Source organism: Bos javanicus, chromosome 1, assembly GCF_032452875.1.
Source record: "Bos javanicus breed banteng chromosome 1, ARS-OSU_banteng_1.0, whole genome shotgun sequence".
Classification (NCBI taxonomy): Eukaryota; Metazoa; Chordata; class Mammalia; order Artiodactyla; family Bovidae; genus Bos; species Bos javanicus.
The window spans coordinates 112,454,373-112,470,229 of record NC_083868.1 but is presented as its reverse complement, the minus strand read 5'-3'; the positions used below and the strand labels follow the sequence as shown (position 1 = coordinate 112,470,229).

Here is a 15,857-nt window from a genome sequence, read left to right as displayed (position 1 = left end):
GACCATAGCCTACCAGGCTCCTCTGTCCATGAAATTCTCCAGGCAAGAATACTGGAGTGGGTTGGTGTGCCCTCGTCCAAGGGATCTTCCCACCCGTCAAAGGGTCAAACCTGCATCTCTTGTGTCTACCTGCATTAGCAGGTGGTTTCTTTACCACTAGTGCTACCTGGGAAACCTAATCATCAAGGAAATGCAAATCAAAACCCTAGTGAGATATCACATCACTCCTGTCAGGATGACATATTGTTAAAAAAATAAATAAAAAGACAACAAGTATTGGCAAGGATGTGGAGAAATTGGAACACAATTGGTGGGAATGCAAAAGGGTGCAAAAGTTATGGAAAACAACATAGACATTCCTTAAAAAGTTAGAAATAGAACTGTCATAAGACCCAGCAATTCTGGGCCTATAGCCAAACTAGTTGAACTCAGGATCTCAGAGATATTAGCAGTCCCGTGTTCATAGCAGCACCATTCACAATAGCTAAGATGTGGAGGCAGCCTCTTTCCCTCAACAGATGAATGGTTGGAAAAAAAAATCTGTGTATACAGTGGAACACTACTCAGTATCTAAAAAGAAGGAAATTATGCAGTATGCGTTGACGAACTTAAGAAAATGTGCTAATTGAAATAAGCCCAGAAAGATAAGTACTGCCTAATTCCACTTATATGAGGTTTCTAAAATAGTCAAATTTCATAAAATCAAAGGAGGGAATCACTGGGGAAGAGGGAAATGAGAAGTTATTAATCAACAGGCAAAAAATTTCCAGTTAAGCAAAATGAGTAAGTTACAGCATTGTGCCTAGTGTCAACCATAATGTACTAGATACTTAAAATATATTAAATGGGTAGATCTCGTGGTAAGTGTTATTGCCATAATTTAGAAAAAGGACAGAACATGAAACATTGCGGCCTTCATGGAGTCACTATTTCATGAGCTAGACAGACAATAGACTTGTAATGTTATGTCCTTGCTAAGGGGTATATAGGATGTAAGAGCTTTCAGTTCTTTCCTGAAAGATCACAAGATTATTCTCAGTCAGGAGAATAAATACTACAAGAAAATTCTAACAGAAAAAAATCCACCCACCCCTATATGTTCCAAATTGGGAATTTCTCTGAATTTGACATAGCGCTCACATGAGTTGCACACATCATGCATGTACACACACATAGAGTTACTGAAGACTAAAGCGACTGGGTCTTGTTGCCAACTTACAACCATACACAACCAACTGATGACTTCTAGGAAGAAAATCAATGATTTTGGGGTTGTTTTTTTTTTTTTTTTTTTTGGTTGAAAGAGAAGTTGATTCTCTTATTGTGCTATTAGAGAAAGAGCCTTGGCTCTCACCTCCGAGGATCAGGTGAATCACTCAGAGTGCTTGTTAACAACTCTTAAAGGACCAGTTTATTGAGGCTCTTTAGTCCTACTATGCTTTTGCCTTTGTATAAAATATTGTACTTTATGCAGCAATGGAAAGAGCTTGTACTCTGGAACCAGGGGGCTGAGGTGGATGGTAGAGAGAGTGAGCAACCATGAGTTAAGATTCCTGCTCTGCCACTTATTAACTGTGTGAAGTTAGACAACCACCATGATACCTCTGAGCCTCAATGGTCCCTTTATAAACCGAGGATAATAGCATTTACTTTTGCTTTGTGAGGTCACTGTGTATTGTGTATTGTGCCACATAACTTAGGTGTTCATTAAACAGTAGCCATCGTTATGACTGGCTCATGATGAGACTTCAGGGTGGTGTATAAGCCAGCATCCTAAAGCTTGTTAGGGTAGGGGGCAGCCCTAAATATAAAGTAATGTAAAAATGAGTACTGGGACTTCCCAGTGATTAAGACTCCGCACTTCCAATGCAGGGGCCATGGTTTTGATCCCTGGTTGGGGGACTAAGATCCTAAGCACAGTATAGCCAAAAAATAAAATAAATCTTTAAAAACGATGAAAAATGTGAACACCTTCATTTTTAAAGAAGTTAGCAAGGAAATGGCATTGATTTTTGTAATGAAATTTTATGCATGGTGCAGATCGACATGTTAGAAGTAGGGGATTGATTGGAAGATGAGTGTATCATATTTCTCCATAGTTTATATATTCTTTTCCCAGTTGTATCACTAACTCTATAAATAAATTAGGAAAAAGAGTTTGATCTATGATGTACCTTAGTTTCTATACATGAAAATTGAGGTATCATCTATCTTATATGGGTGGTTTGAAAGATGAATGAAAATATATAGAAAACTTTGAAGTCCTGCTGAGGCGATATTAATAAATATAAAGAATTACAGTGATAATTACCATTACAAATGAGAATTCTCCTTTCCAGAAGTATTTGAGGAAGACAGAGAAAAACCTTTGTATTATACTGCTGATTTCAAAGGAATTGCTTCAAAGCCACTAGATGCTGGGAAATTAAATGTTTTCAGGGAAAGGAGCATTCATGATTTTGTTGTTTAAAGATGTTTGTTTTAAAGTTACACATGAATAAGTGAAAGAAGTTTTATTCCATATGTCTTTGCAATCCAGTCGGTTTATTATATCCAAGAGGCTATAGGATCAGGCTGTAGACTTCTGTTTTCAGTGCCCTGGGTAAAACGGTGTCCTGTGCTTTCATCTCATCATCACTTAGGTTCCTCAGGGTAATTAAGAGGTGGAGGAGAAACGCACCTGGTCCGCCTCTCCAGGAGATTTCAGTTATATTTCCCAACTACATTGTTAGTTCAGTTTGTTCTATGTAAATGCCCCCAAACCAGAATAAGATTACTTGACAAAATTGTTTCTCAGAAATGGAAAGTAAAGTTTGCTTACCTCTTGCTTCCCCACCCTTCACTTTATACTGCACATACCCATCCTTCTACAGCCACATAGTGGAGGCAGGAAGAGAAGTCAAAGAACAGAGTGATGTGCACTCTCTCTCAGCTCCAGTACCTGCTGTAGGAGATGCTAGTGTCTGGCCTCCATACTTTAAAGGTATCTTCAGATAACTTGCACTATCCATTTTGTTACTGGACACTTGGTTCTCTCGTTAGTTGTGCATTTTCTCTTTTCTGTGCTGCTGTTCAGGGTCACATTTGTCTGTTTTCCATAAACGAAAGCCTCTCCTGAAACTCTGAGGCTGCATCCAAATCAGAAGATCTTACAGTTTTTGTTATATCACCATTTACTTTAAAAACTATATTCTTTGTCCTTTAATTTAGCTTTTGCTGTAACATAGTGAGATATTTCATGATTGACCACAAATATTAGACACTGAGTCTGTAACTGCTATCATCACTTTAAGATGAATGATCCAATTACAGTACCTTAAGTTCTGGTCATTCCCAGGGACAAAGTGCCCTGTGCTTTTGGATCTGGATAATTACCCAGGGTTGGCCTGAGGATGCACTGTGAAAGGTCTTGGGGAAGAAAAGGCAAACACTACACACTTGTGCTCTGTGAAACTAACCACCATGATTCTAATTTTATGTGAGTGTTCTGTGGTCATAAATAGCTACCTATTTTCTTGAAGGTGTAATTCACAGTGGACATTTTAATATGTAAAACTTTCCCTGCTAAGAAGTTACAAACATTGATCAAAGTACAATTTTAAACAGAAGAGCAGAAAAAAAAAATCATTAAAACAACAGGTGGGACATTTATTTTTACAAAAGCAATAAACATGAGATGGATAATACAAACTCCATTCATCTATGTCCAACTTTTGAGATCTGTTGCTATCTGCAACATCAGATTGCTGTATCTAGTTTATTCCTTTCTAATATACTAATTTAAAAATAGAAAACATGTTGACTTGGCACCTTTTGTGTTTCATTATTAGTACTGTGCCTGAGTGCAAAACCAACAATTTGTATATATTATCTGTGATTACCCACTAATGTCCATGCAGAGTATATTATCACTAAATCAGAAGTTCAGAACTGAACAACTGGGGCCTAGAAATATGTTAAAGTAATTTTTAAACAATTGAAATTCTAATAGGTATAAGCTATTTATGCATAAAATCTGTTATGTTGGCTATTATCAGGGAGGAAGAAATTTTCTTCAACCCTTCCAGAATCTTCTGGCTGGTCTATGAATTAAATTGACATGAGACAGATTAACAGGAGAAAAATCAAGGTTTAATACCATGTATACACAAGAGAGACCCAGGAAAACTGAGTAACTTGCCAAGGCTGAACCCCTAACCCTAAATACCATCTTCAGCTAAAGACAAAAGAGGATGTTGAGAATAGTGGTTTGGGACCTCAAAGGGGAGGAAGGCAATTCACATGAAGATGGAAAATCAAATGTTTGGGAAATGCTTATTCAGTGCGTCATGCTGTCAGAAAGGGATACAGAATGGACTCTGATCTCTAGGCTCTGAATAGTTGCCCCACCACATCTGGTCCATATTCCCTGAAGATCCCTCTGGTGATGGCTCTTTTTCAGGAACAGGTCTCCTCTATCTAAATTTTTTTAGGCAGTCATGGGGCAGGTCGAAGTTTCTTCCTAAGTCTTCCGGGAGATTTGTTTTCATCTCAAAATTGTCTTCATGCCAAAGAGACTTTTTATGGGTAGCAAGTTTTGCTGTCTTACACTTTCAGAATGTTGATGACACATCAGAAATACCTCTAAACTCACCACAAGGAGCAGTGTTTCTGCTCAGGAGTGGGGTGAGCATGTTTCCTATTTTCTGCTCCTGCCAGATAGCCTTGAACCATACGTGAGTCATGTGGTTCTGTGTGAATTTATTTAAACATAGTCCTAATGCATCATTTTTCCTGATCGTGAGTTTTATTTATATATTTTCTTTCATAATACTTTTGGGCCACACAAAATCAACTTTTCCTATGTAGCTTCTGATATCAAGATTTTAGTCTAACATCCCTGGGTTTACAAATACGTGTTTTTGTTGTGAGTCACTACAAAGCACGTGGGAAGCAAGTCAAGTTTAATTAAAATAAATAAAATTGTATGCTTATAATCATCAACCTGCAAGAAATTAAAATATTGATGACTCAGCTGTGGTGAAATTAGGGAGGACTGAAATATTGGTCATACCATCCTGTTTGAAAATGTTTTTATCTATTTGAAACAACAAAATCAAACTAAAGAAGAAACACATTGATTGACCATCCCCCAACCCAAACCTTCCATCTTCAAACTTATTTTCTTCCTAAAGAAAAATTCCCAGAAATTCTATCTGAATTTTTTTTATCTACAGAAACTCTATCTGAATTTTTTTTTAAGCCATATATCCTTCATATGAATGTCTTAGTCTTGTTATTGGAGGTAAAACTCATGCTTAATTAGAATTTATCTAACAGTTGTTATATGTGACCCTGTCTGAGTTACTTTTAATAGATCAAAATAGGACTTACATCTGATATCCCAGAATAGTTACTGAAAATTTAACTAAAATGCTGATTTGGGCAGCTGACTTTGGACTGCTTACCTTGCAAAGCAGGGTCTGGAAACAGTTCTGATTTAACCTCATTGTGCTAATTACTGTAAACTCGCTTCATGAGTAGGATAATAATTTTCACTTGAATTGTTGCCCTAAAAGTGGGGTAACTATGCGGCCATTAGATAACAATATATGGTTGTTTTGAGTGTGTGTGTGTATGTGTGCTGACATTTAAGAAGGTATCAGAATTCAAGTAAATTGACACTTTCAATATAAGGATATGTGTCTATTAATGAGTATATAAGAATACAGCCTATGAAGACAGTATTACTCCTGTTGCACAAAAGTGCTTAACAGTGATTGTTGATATGCAGTCTTCATAACATCTTAGCAGAAAGACATGGGAACACTGGCTCCATCCTTTACCTTACTGCTGCTCTCAGATTGTTGTTTGGGGAACTGGATTGTTGGTTTTTTTCTCACTCACTCTTGTATAAGCTATTTATGCTTCTTTATCATTTCCTCAACTAGGGTCTTCTGAAGTCAAGAATTGTATTTTATAAAATCTCTAGGTCCAATATAGAGCCTAATTCATGGCATATACAGACAGACAGATTTATTTAAGAGTCACCTGGATTTCATTTTGCAGTCATTATACAAAAATATACCTTTGCTCACTTATCTGTCATATTTTTTTAAAAAAATTTTAAGTGACAATAATCAGAGTAGGCACACTACACAAAGCTAAATACCTGTCAAGGGGATCTCTTAGTCCCCAAAGAGGCTCTTTGTAAACCAAGAATTTAAAAAGTTTAAATGTACTTTTTAGCAACCTGAAATTTGCTGAATTGAAATTTTAGCATTATTTCTATATTTTGTCAACTGTTCCAGAATTGTTGGCATAGTCACCTAGTATCAGGAACACAGAACTAAATAAATTTCAATATAATTTTAATCCATTGCAGTTTCCAAAGAGATGTGTTAGAATGGGTTTTGCACTGTGAGATGCCATCATTAAAAATGTATGCAAATTAAATAACAGATTGCAGACCTGTGTACACTCATTTTTCAAGAAGTGGAAATATTTTTAAATGAATGCTCTCATCTAGTGAATTAATTTTAATTTGTTGATCATATTTCAAACAGAAAATTAAAATTCATCTTGGAATAGTGGTAATGCTTTTATGGTTGTGAACAGATTGAATCAGATAATTTAGTATCTTTTGTAACAAGTTCTTATGTTTTCTATAGGTGGATAAGCGGAGCAGCTGTAGTCAATGCATTTTACTCGTCAGGCAGAAATCAGATAGGTAAGGTCTGTTCTTAAATAACTGTATAATATTTCTCTGTTGGTCCCACGCTTTAGTGCTTTGCATGACCAATTTATTATATTCCCTATAAAAGCAATGTTGAGGCTGAGTTACTGATTTATTGAATATCCTCCTTGGAAATAAATATATCCATGTACCTCTTTTCACTATAATAGCAAAATTTAAATCAGTATAAGTCACATTAAGTGGTTTTGTTTCTTTTATAACATTCTCATTTATAGCTAAGTGGTTTATCTTATTGTTAAGTACTTTTATTTCAAACTGCTTTTTAAAAAAATTCCCTTATATCTCCATAAAGTTATACTAACTTTAGGACTTTCTAAGCATCAGCATCTTAAGTGGTTTAAGTTTCAAGAACCAAAGTTTCAGAAATCCAATTTTTTTCTCAATTCTGTATGCAGGCGTTGGTAGAGATGATCCTGCTCTGTATCATTGTTTTTTCCTAGAAGGTTCCAAGAGAGAAGCTCAGAAAGTTGCAAAGTCGGTTTTACTAGGTTGAACCATGTGGAATTGTGTTTACTTAACCACAAATGGCAACCCACTCCAGTGTTCTTGCCTGGAGAATCCCAGGGACGGGGAGCCTAGTGGGCTGCCGTCTATGGGGTCGCACAGAGTCAGACACGACTGAAGTGACTTAGCAGCAGCAGCAACCACTTTTGATCCCCCTCAAAATTTATGTTCACTAGTAGTAATATCACATAAATAAGCATAGAAATTAATACCTCTTTGGAGAAATGTCTATTTAGTTCTTTGGCCCAGTTTTTGATTGGGTCATTTATTTTTCTGGAGTTGAGCTGTAGGAGTTGCTTGTATATTTTTGAGATTAGTTGTTTGTCTGTTGCTTCATTTGCTATTATTTTCTCCCATTCTGAAGGCTGCCTTTTCACCTTGCTAATAGTTTCCTTTGTTGTGCAGAAGCTTTTAAGTTTAATTAGGTCACGTGTGTTTATTTTTGCTTTTATTTCCAATATTCTGGAAGGTGGGTCATGGAGGATCCTGCTGTGATGTATGTCAGAGAGTGTTTTGCCTATGTTCTCCTCTAGGAGTTTTATAGTTTCTGGTCTTACATTTAGATCTTTAATCCATTTTGAGTTTATTTTTGTGTATGGTGTTAGAAAGTGTTCTAGTTTCATTCTTTTACAAGTGGTTGACCAGTTTTCCCAGCACCACTTGTTAAAGAGATTGTCTTTAATCCATTGTATATTCTTGCCTCCTTTGTCAAAGATAAGGTGTCCATAGGTGCGTGGATTTATCTCTGGGCTTTCTATTTTGTTCCATTGATCTATATTTCTGTCTTTGTGCCAGGACCATACTGTCTTGATAACTGTGGCTTTGTAATAGAGCCTGAAGTCAGGTAGGTTGATTCCTCCAGTTCCATTCTTCTTTCTCAAGATAGCTTTGGCTATTTGAGGTTTTTTGTATTTCCATACAAATTGTGAAATTATTTGTTCTAGCTCTGTGAAGAATACCGTTGGTAGCTTGATAGGGATTGCATTGAATCTATAAATTGCTTTGCGTAGTATACTCATTTTCACTATATTGATTCTTCCAATCCATGAACATGGTATATTTCTCCATCTATTAGTGTCCTCTTTGATTTCTTTCACCAGTGTTTTATAGTTTTCTATATATAGGTCTTTAGTTTCTTTAGGTAGATATATTCCTAAGTATTTTATTCTTTCCGTTGCAATGGTGAATGGAATTGTTTCCTTAATTTCTCTTTCTGTTTTCTCATTATTAGTGTATAGGAATGCAAGGGATTTCTGTGTGTTGATTTTACATCCTGCAACTTTACTATAGTCATTGATTAGTTCTAGTAATTTTCTGGTGGAGTCTTTAGGGTTTTCTATGTAGAGGATCATGTCATCTGCAAATAGTGAGAGTTTTACTTCTTCTTTTCCAATTTGGATTCCTTTTATTTCTTTTTCTGCTCTGATTGCTGTGGCCAAAACTTCCAAAACTATGTTGAATAGTAATGGTGAAAGTGGGCACCCTTGTCTCGTTCCTGACTTTAGAGGAAATGCTTTCAATTTTTCACCATTGAGGATAATGTTTGCTGTGGGTTTGTCATATATAGCTTTTATTATGTTGAGGTATGTTCCTTCTATTCCTGCTTTCTGGAGAGTTTTTAATCATAAATGGGTGTTGAATTTTGTCAAAGGCTTTCTCTGCATCTATTGAGATAATCATATGGTTTTTATTTTTCAATTTGTTAATGTGGTGTATTACATTGATTGATTTGCGGATATTGAAGAATCCTTGCATCCCTGGGATAAAGCCCACTTGGTCATGGTGTATGATCTTTTTAATGTGTTGTTGGATTTTGATTGCTAGAATTTTGTTAAGGATTTTTGCATCTATGTTCATCAGTGATATTGGCCTGTAGTTTTCTTTTTTTGTGGGATCTTTGTCAGGTTTTGGTATTAGGGTGATGGTGGCCTCATAGAATGAGTTTGGAAGTTTACCTTCCTCTGCAATTTTCTGGAAGAGTTTGAGCAGGATAGGTGTTAGCTCTTCTTCTCCAAAGAAGACATACAGATTGCTAACAAACACATGAAAAGATGCTCAACATCACTCATTATCAGAGAAATGCAAATCAAAACCACTATGAGGTACCATTTCACGCCAGTCAGAATGGCTATGATCCAAAAGTCTACAAGCAATAAATGCTGGAGAGGGTGTGGAGAAAAGGGAACCCTCTTACACTGTTGGTGGGAATGCAAACTAGTACAGCCACTATGGAGAACAGTGTGGAGATTCCTTAAAAAACTGGAAATAGAACTGCCTTATGATCCAGCAATCCCACTGCTGGGCATACACACTGAGGAAACCAGAAGGGAAAGAGACACATGTACCCCAATGTTCATCGCAGCACTGTTTATAATACCCAGGACATGGAAGCAACCTAGATGTCCATCAGCAGATGAATGGATAAGAAAGCAGTGGTACATATACACAATGGAGTATTACTCAGCCATTAAAAAGAAAACATTTGAATCAGTTCTAATGAGGTGGATGAAACTGGAGCCTATTATACAGAGTTAAGTAAGCCAGAAGGAAAAACACCAATACAGTATATTAACGCATATATATGGAATTTAGAAAGATGGTAACAATAACCCTGTGTACGAGACAGCAAAAGAGACACTGATGTATAGAACAGTCTTATGGACTCTATGGGAGAGGGAGAGGGTGGGAAGATTTGGGAGAATGGCATTGAAACATGTAAAATATCATGTATGAAATGAGATGCCAGTCCAGGTTCGATGCACGATACTGGATGCTTGGGGCTAGTGCACTGGGACGACCCAGAGGGATGGTATGGGGAGGGAGGAGGGTTCAGGATGGGGAACACATGTATACCTGTGGCAGATTCATTTTGATATTTGGCAAAACTAATACAATTATGTAAAGTTTAAAATTAAAATAAAATAAAAAAAAAAGAAATTAATACCTGGGTGAATAACACTATGAATAATGCAATGGCTTAATAAACCAAAGATGTATTTTTTCTCTTCCTGGGAATACCTTGTCATCTTGAAGCTCTCTCTTAAGTATCTTACAAATAGATACATTTCCCCCTGCCCCAAGGATTTTAGTGTGAAGAAAGACAACCAACTGATTTAGTACTTCAGTGGAAGTATTCTCAACAGTATAGCCAGCTTCTCCAGGTTTGTTCAGTCTAGCCCTTCATTTCTAAGTGTAGTCAAAAATCAAGTGGGAAGGTAAAGTTTGATGATACTTCTTAACATTGCTTTTAAAACTAGTCTGATACATCTCCCAGCTAGTAAAATGATTACCTGAAACTAGGTCAGAGCCTGTTTAATTATCAGCTGAGAACCCATGCAGTCTGTCCTTTGTAAAGTATTCCTAGAAACCATTCAGATCTTTTCCTGAAAATTGCTCAGTCACGTCCAACTGTTTGTGACCACATGGACTGTAGCCTGCCCGGCTCCTCTTTCCATGGAATTCTCTAGGCAAGAGTACTGGAGTAGGTAGCTATTCCCTTTTCTAGGGGATTTTCCTGACCCAGAGATCGAACCCAGTTCTTCTGCCTTACAGGCAGATTCTTTACCATCTGAGCCACAAGGGAAACTCTTTATCATTAAAGACCTTTGCTTTTTCTCTGGAGAGTCTTTACTTTGAAGACCTCTTTGATGTTCAGTAGTTCTGTCGGTGTAAAGTCTAGTTCATTCTGCTGCTGCTGCTGTTTAGTCACTAAGTCACGTCCAACCCTTTGCAACCCCATGGACTATAACCTGCCAGGCCCCTTTGTCCATGGGATTCTCCAGGCAAGAATACTGGAGTGGGTTGCCATTTCCTTCTCCAGGGGATCTTCCCAACCCAGGGATTGAACCCACATCTCCTGCTTGGCAGGTGGATTCTTTACTATTGAGCTACCTAGGAAGCCTCTCATTCATTCAAGACTTAAACTAAATAGGATAATTGACTTTTAAAGGATTCCCAAGGCAAAGTGAGGCAGCCTCAACTTCAATTGTGCATTAGGGCAGACTAAAGGATACTGCTTTCTATTAATCCAGCTCAGTATCCTATCAGACCTAGTGCTGAAGCATTCCCAAGAAGACCACTCTGGCATGTTCATCCTCTCAGTCCTCTAGGGCAGGTCAAGACAGACTTCGTTTGTCTCTAAATTACCCATTGTTCCTGAAGCTGGCTCAAAATTGGTCTGCCTCAGAGATTCCCTGAGCAGAGAAGACCTGGGTATGTTCTCATTTTGAATTTAATACCCTTAAACCAAACAAGCTACAGCAAAAGGAAAAAGAAGTTAAAAGTGGCCTGACACCTCACAAAGCAGACAATTATCATCTGAATAATCAAGAATTGGCTGTAATAAGCATTCTTAATGTATAAGAAAGACCTCTTAAAGATGCTTAATATAAATTCCTCTGATGGAAATAAGAAATCTGAAAAATTGCTAACCTCTTTTCATATGCTTATCTGCTAATAACAGCAGTTCAGAGAAAGGGAAAGTGTCATGCATGAGAACGCTTTGACGTGTACATTTTCTCTTTGACAATTCATTTAAATCTCCAAAATGGGGATTGTCTTAACTAAAAACAATTGAAGATCCTGATCTTTCACTTTCTTCTTCATAAAAGTGTATTTGTATGCCTATCCATGTCCATCCATACCTAGATATACAGCTTTTGCAACTCTCTTAATGGATTTGATATCATGTGCATCACAGAATTAGAACTGGTATAGAATAACATGTCTCATAAATGACCCTCCCACCTTCACACAAATCCCCTAAACTATATCACATGCAATTTCTTGCAGGATTGATCTTTTTATGTTATGGTGAAAAAAGAACTTGTTTTATTATTATATAGGGAATTATCCATATTAATAATTTCTACTTTTAAAAAATTTCTACTTTTTAAAAAGTAGAAAAAAGTTATGACCACTTTTTGTCATAACTCACACATGTAGGCTAAAAGTGGTCAAAAAGTTATGACCACTTTTTGTCATAACTCACACATGTAGGCTACATTCCAATTTTTATGCACACTTGCTGCTGCTAAGTCGAGTCAGTCGTGTCCGACTCTGTGCGGCCCCATAGATGGCAGCCCACCAGGCTCCCTGTCCCTGGGATTCTCCAGGCAAGAACACTGGAGTGGGTTGCCATTTCCTTCTCCGATGCATGAAAGTGAAAAGTGAAGGTGAAGTCGCTCAGTCATGTCCGACTCTTCGAGACCCCATGGACTGCAGCCTACCAGGCTCCTCTGTCCATGGGATTTTCCAGGCAAAAGAGTACTGGAGTGGGGTGCCATTACCCTTGCCCCTTCTCAAAAACAAAAAGTCAACTTTCAGGACAGGAAGACATGCTGAAAGCAGTAAATTCACTTGTTCCTCTTCCTTATGTAATTGTACCATAGAGCTTTAGGGACCTTTCATGTTATTAGAAAAGCTGCACTTGAATGTTTTGTTAAGTGCTTCTCTGTAAGTTTCAGGCAGTATCCAATCATCTTATTAAACTTTCAAGTCTTATCCAAGGAAATGACAAGTCATTTGAGAAGTCTTACTACTGCTGCATTCTCCTTTTTCAATAACAACAAAATTCTTTTCCAATTTTAGGTAATTTATAAGTAATTTAGAGTATATTCAGCCTGGGTGATCTATGACTACCTTGACATAATTAAACTTTGTAAAATTGTCTTACTCATCCTTCAGTTCAGTTCAGTCACTCAGTCATGTCCGACTCTTTGCGACCCCATGAATCGCAGCACACCAGGCCTTCCTGTCCATCACCAACTGCTGGAGTTTACTCAAACTCATGTCCGTCGAGTCGGTGATGCCATCCAGCCATCTCATTCCCTGTCGTCCCCTTCTCCTCCTGCCCCCAATCCCTCTCAGCATCAGGGTCTTTTCCAATGAGTCAACTCTTTGCATGAGGTGGCCAAAGTACTGGAGTTGCAGCTTTAGCATCAGTCCTTCCAATGAACTCCCAGGACTGATCTCCTTTAGAATGGACTGGTTGGATCTCCTTGCAGTCCAAGGGACTCTTGAGAGTCTTCTCCAACACCACAGTTCAAAAGCATCAATTCTTTGGTGCTCAGCTTTCTTCACAGCCCAACTCTCACATCCATACATGACCACAGGAAAAACCATAGCCTTGACTAGACGGACCTTTGTTGGCAAAGTAATGTCTCTGCTTTTGAATATGCTATCTAGGTTGGTCATAACTTTCCTTCCAAGGAGTGTCTTTTTTAATTTCATGGCTGTAATCACCATCTGAAGTGATTTTGGAGCCCCCAAAAAATAAAGTCTGACACTGTTTCCACTGTTTCCCCATCTATTTCCCCTGAAGTGGTGGGACCAGATGCCATGATCTTCGTTTTCTGAATGTTGAGCTTTAAGCCAACTTTTTCACTCTCCTCTTTCACTTTCAACAAGAAGCTCTTTAGTTCCTCTTCACTTTCTGCCATAAGAGTGGTGTCATTAGGATTCTTATTTTCAGACTTGAGAATTAAGAGTAAATTTTTCCAAACAGGTTGCTATTTCATTTAATATAAAAACAATGTTTAACTTTTCCACCAAAATTGATTTTATCTGATTGCACTCTTGAGCTTTATATCAAAGATTCTAAAATTGAGTTGCTTGCAGCCTTAACAAAATAAACCAGGGAAGTGAGGGGATAGGCGTGAGGAGAAACACTGTCTTTTGTTTCATGGAACAATGGTGTATTTAACTAACTAACTTGTTGACAGTCATGAACATAAAAAATGCACAACTAAGCATTTGGTAATTATCAACAGTTGTGATGTCTACTAGTAACAACGATAAGACTAATCAGTAAAATCCTCATAAATATTTAGCTGACGGAGTAAAAGGAGAAATCGTGATTTGCAAAGTTGAACTTGAAGACTAGTATTTAATATGAGCCATAAAAATCTTATCACTTGCCTGAAAAATGTATATCAGGGTATAATTAAAGCAGCAGGATCTTTATAGTTAATGTTTAGTCTTAATAGTGTGTTTCATAAGAGCATTTTATATAATGGATGGATTTTAATCAAAGTACATAGTGTGGGAGATAGTCCTCACTTTAAGTTAATAAAGTACTGCACATAATTTTTATACTTCAAGCTAAAAATAATTTCTTGGCACCGTTGATAGCTCAGGCAGCTACACGTGACGTATAATGTTCATCAGAATTCTCCAAGGACAAAAATTTTGTGTGTTTTTTTTAGCTTAGTCATTTTGATTGTTAAGACAACTTTCCAGATATTTTTTAAAGATCTAACGAGCACTTAAATTGCCCAGTGTATATTTTAAAGTCTCCTCTGTAAATAGCTCGTATTTATCCCTGAAACACTTACAAGTTAAGGTCATACTCACACACCAGCTGAATGACACAAAACAACGTTTGCTACTCTGTATTAACTAGGTCTTATATTTCTTAAAACAAGCGCCTTTGTTTTGTGCTGTTAATGTTCCATGCAGCAATAGCCCAGGCCTTTACATGTAGCAGATGTTGATACTAATGATTTTTTATTTTTGCTTACAGAACATTATACTTCAGTGGATACTAGAATTTTACAATGTGAAAGATAAAATCTCAAAACTATGAATGTTATGAGGGAAGGGAAGGGCATAGGGGAGGTGGAGAAGTAGAACACCATAGAGACAAAGGCCAGGAAGAATATGCTGTCTTTAGTTAGGAAACAATGATAAGCCATCCAAGGTGTTTTAGCAGGATAGTGATAATGACCACAGTGGCACTTTAATTGGCAGGCAGGATAGAATAGATTTAGGATAGACTGAAGTTGGGGGAGACTGGAAGTAAGAAGATCTAAGAAAGCCAATTAGGAAATTAAGTAATTCTTCAGGTAAGAAATGAGAGCATGAACTCAGAAGGTGGCCAGTAGGACTGATAGGAGGAGATAAACAGAAGAAATGTTTCTGGAAAGAAGGCACAGGACCTGATGTTTTCCATACTAGATCATATAAGGACTTTGTAGAAAGAAAGGAGACATGAAAGATAAACAGAAAAATGTTCACTTTGGGTGATCGAGACTCTTCACATGCTATTAGCAGAAATAATAAACTCAGATGGTTTAGAAGGGAAATGAGGAGTTTGATGTGTGACACATGAAATTTAAACAGTATGAAATGTCTAAGTATAGAAAATTAGCTAGTTAAGACAGATGTCAGGGTAGATATAAAAATCACAGTTCATTTATTTACAAGTCTTTAGGACACTGTACAAAATTCACTCATTCATTCATCAGTTATTGATTTATTCAGCACATTTCCTGAGTACCTGTTATGTTCCAGGCACTATCCAATTTAAGGTGCTAGAGATAATTAAAAATTCAAATGGACTCAAAAACAAATAAACAAATACATGTATGTGCAAACAAATCTATGCTCTCAAAGAGCTAATACTTGAGGTGCTTTGAGGAAGACATGAAAAACGAAGGACTAAACAACCATAAATAAATAAATAGTCACATGCCTTGATGAAAATTTAAAAAGGTTATGTGATTAGGGGGTACTTTTGATTGTCTCTGTTTATTTACTAAGCTATTGTAGATGGATAAACTGTTAGACATGGTAAAAACAATACTTCTGTTATTAACTGTTTCTCCCAAATATTTGC

The 15,857-nt window shown here is 37.1% G+C and overlaps 1 protein-coding gene across 5 annotated transcripts in view; it reads left to right on the top strand.

Annotated features, from left to right (window-relative positions):
* The window catches only part of MME (membrane metalloendopeptidase), a 116,855-nt gene that overhangs the window by 81,462 nt on the left and 19,536 nt on the right, over positions 1–15,857 (top strand). For all 5 annotated transcript variants that reach the window (XM_061417932.1, XM_061417968.1, XM_061417949.1 and 2 more), the window contains one exon: positions 6,651–6,709. In XM_061417932.1, the coding sequence (XP_061273916.1) occupies positions 6,651–6,709 (59 nt within the window). The remainder of the gene's footprint in view (positions 1–6,650; positions 6,710–15,857) is intronic.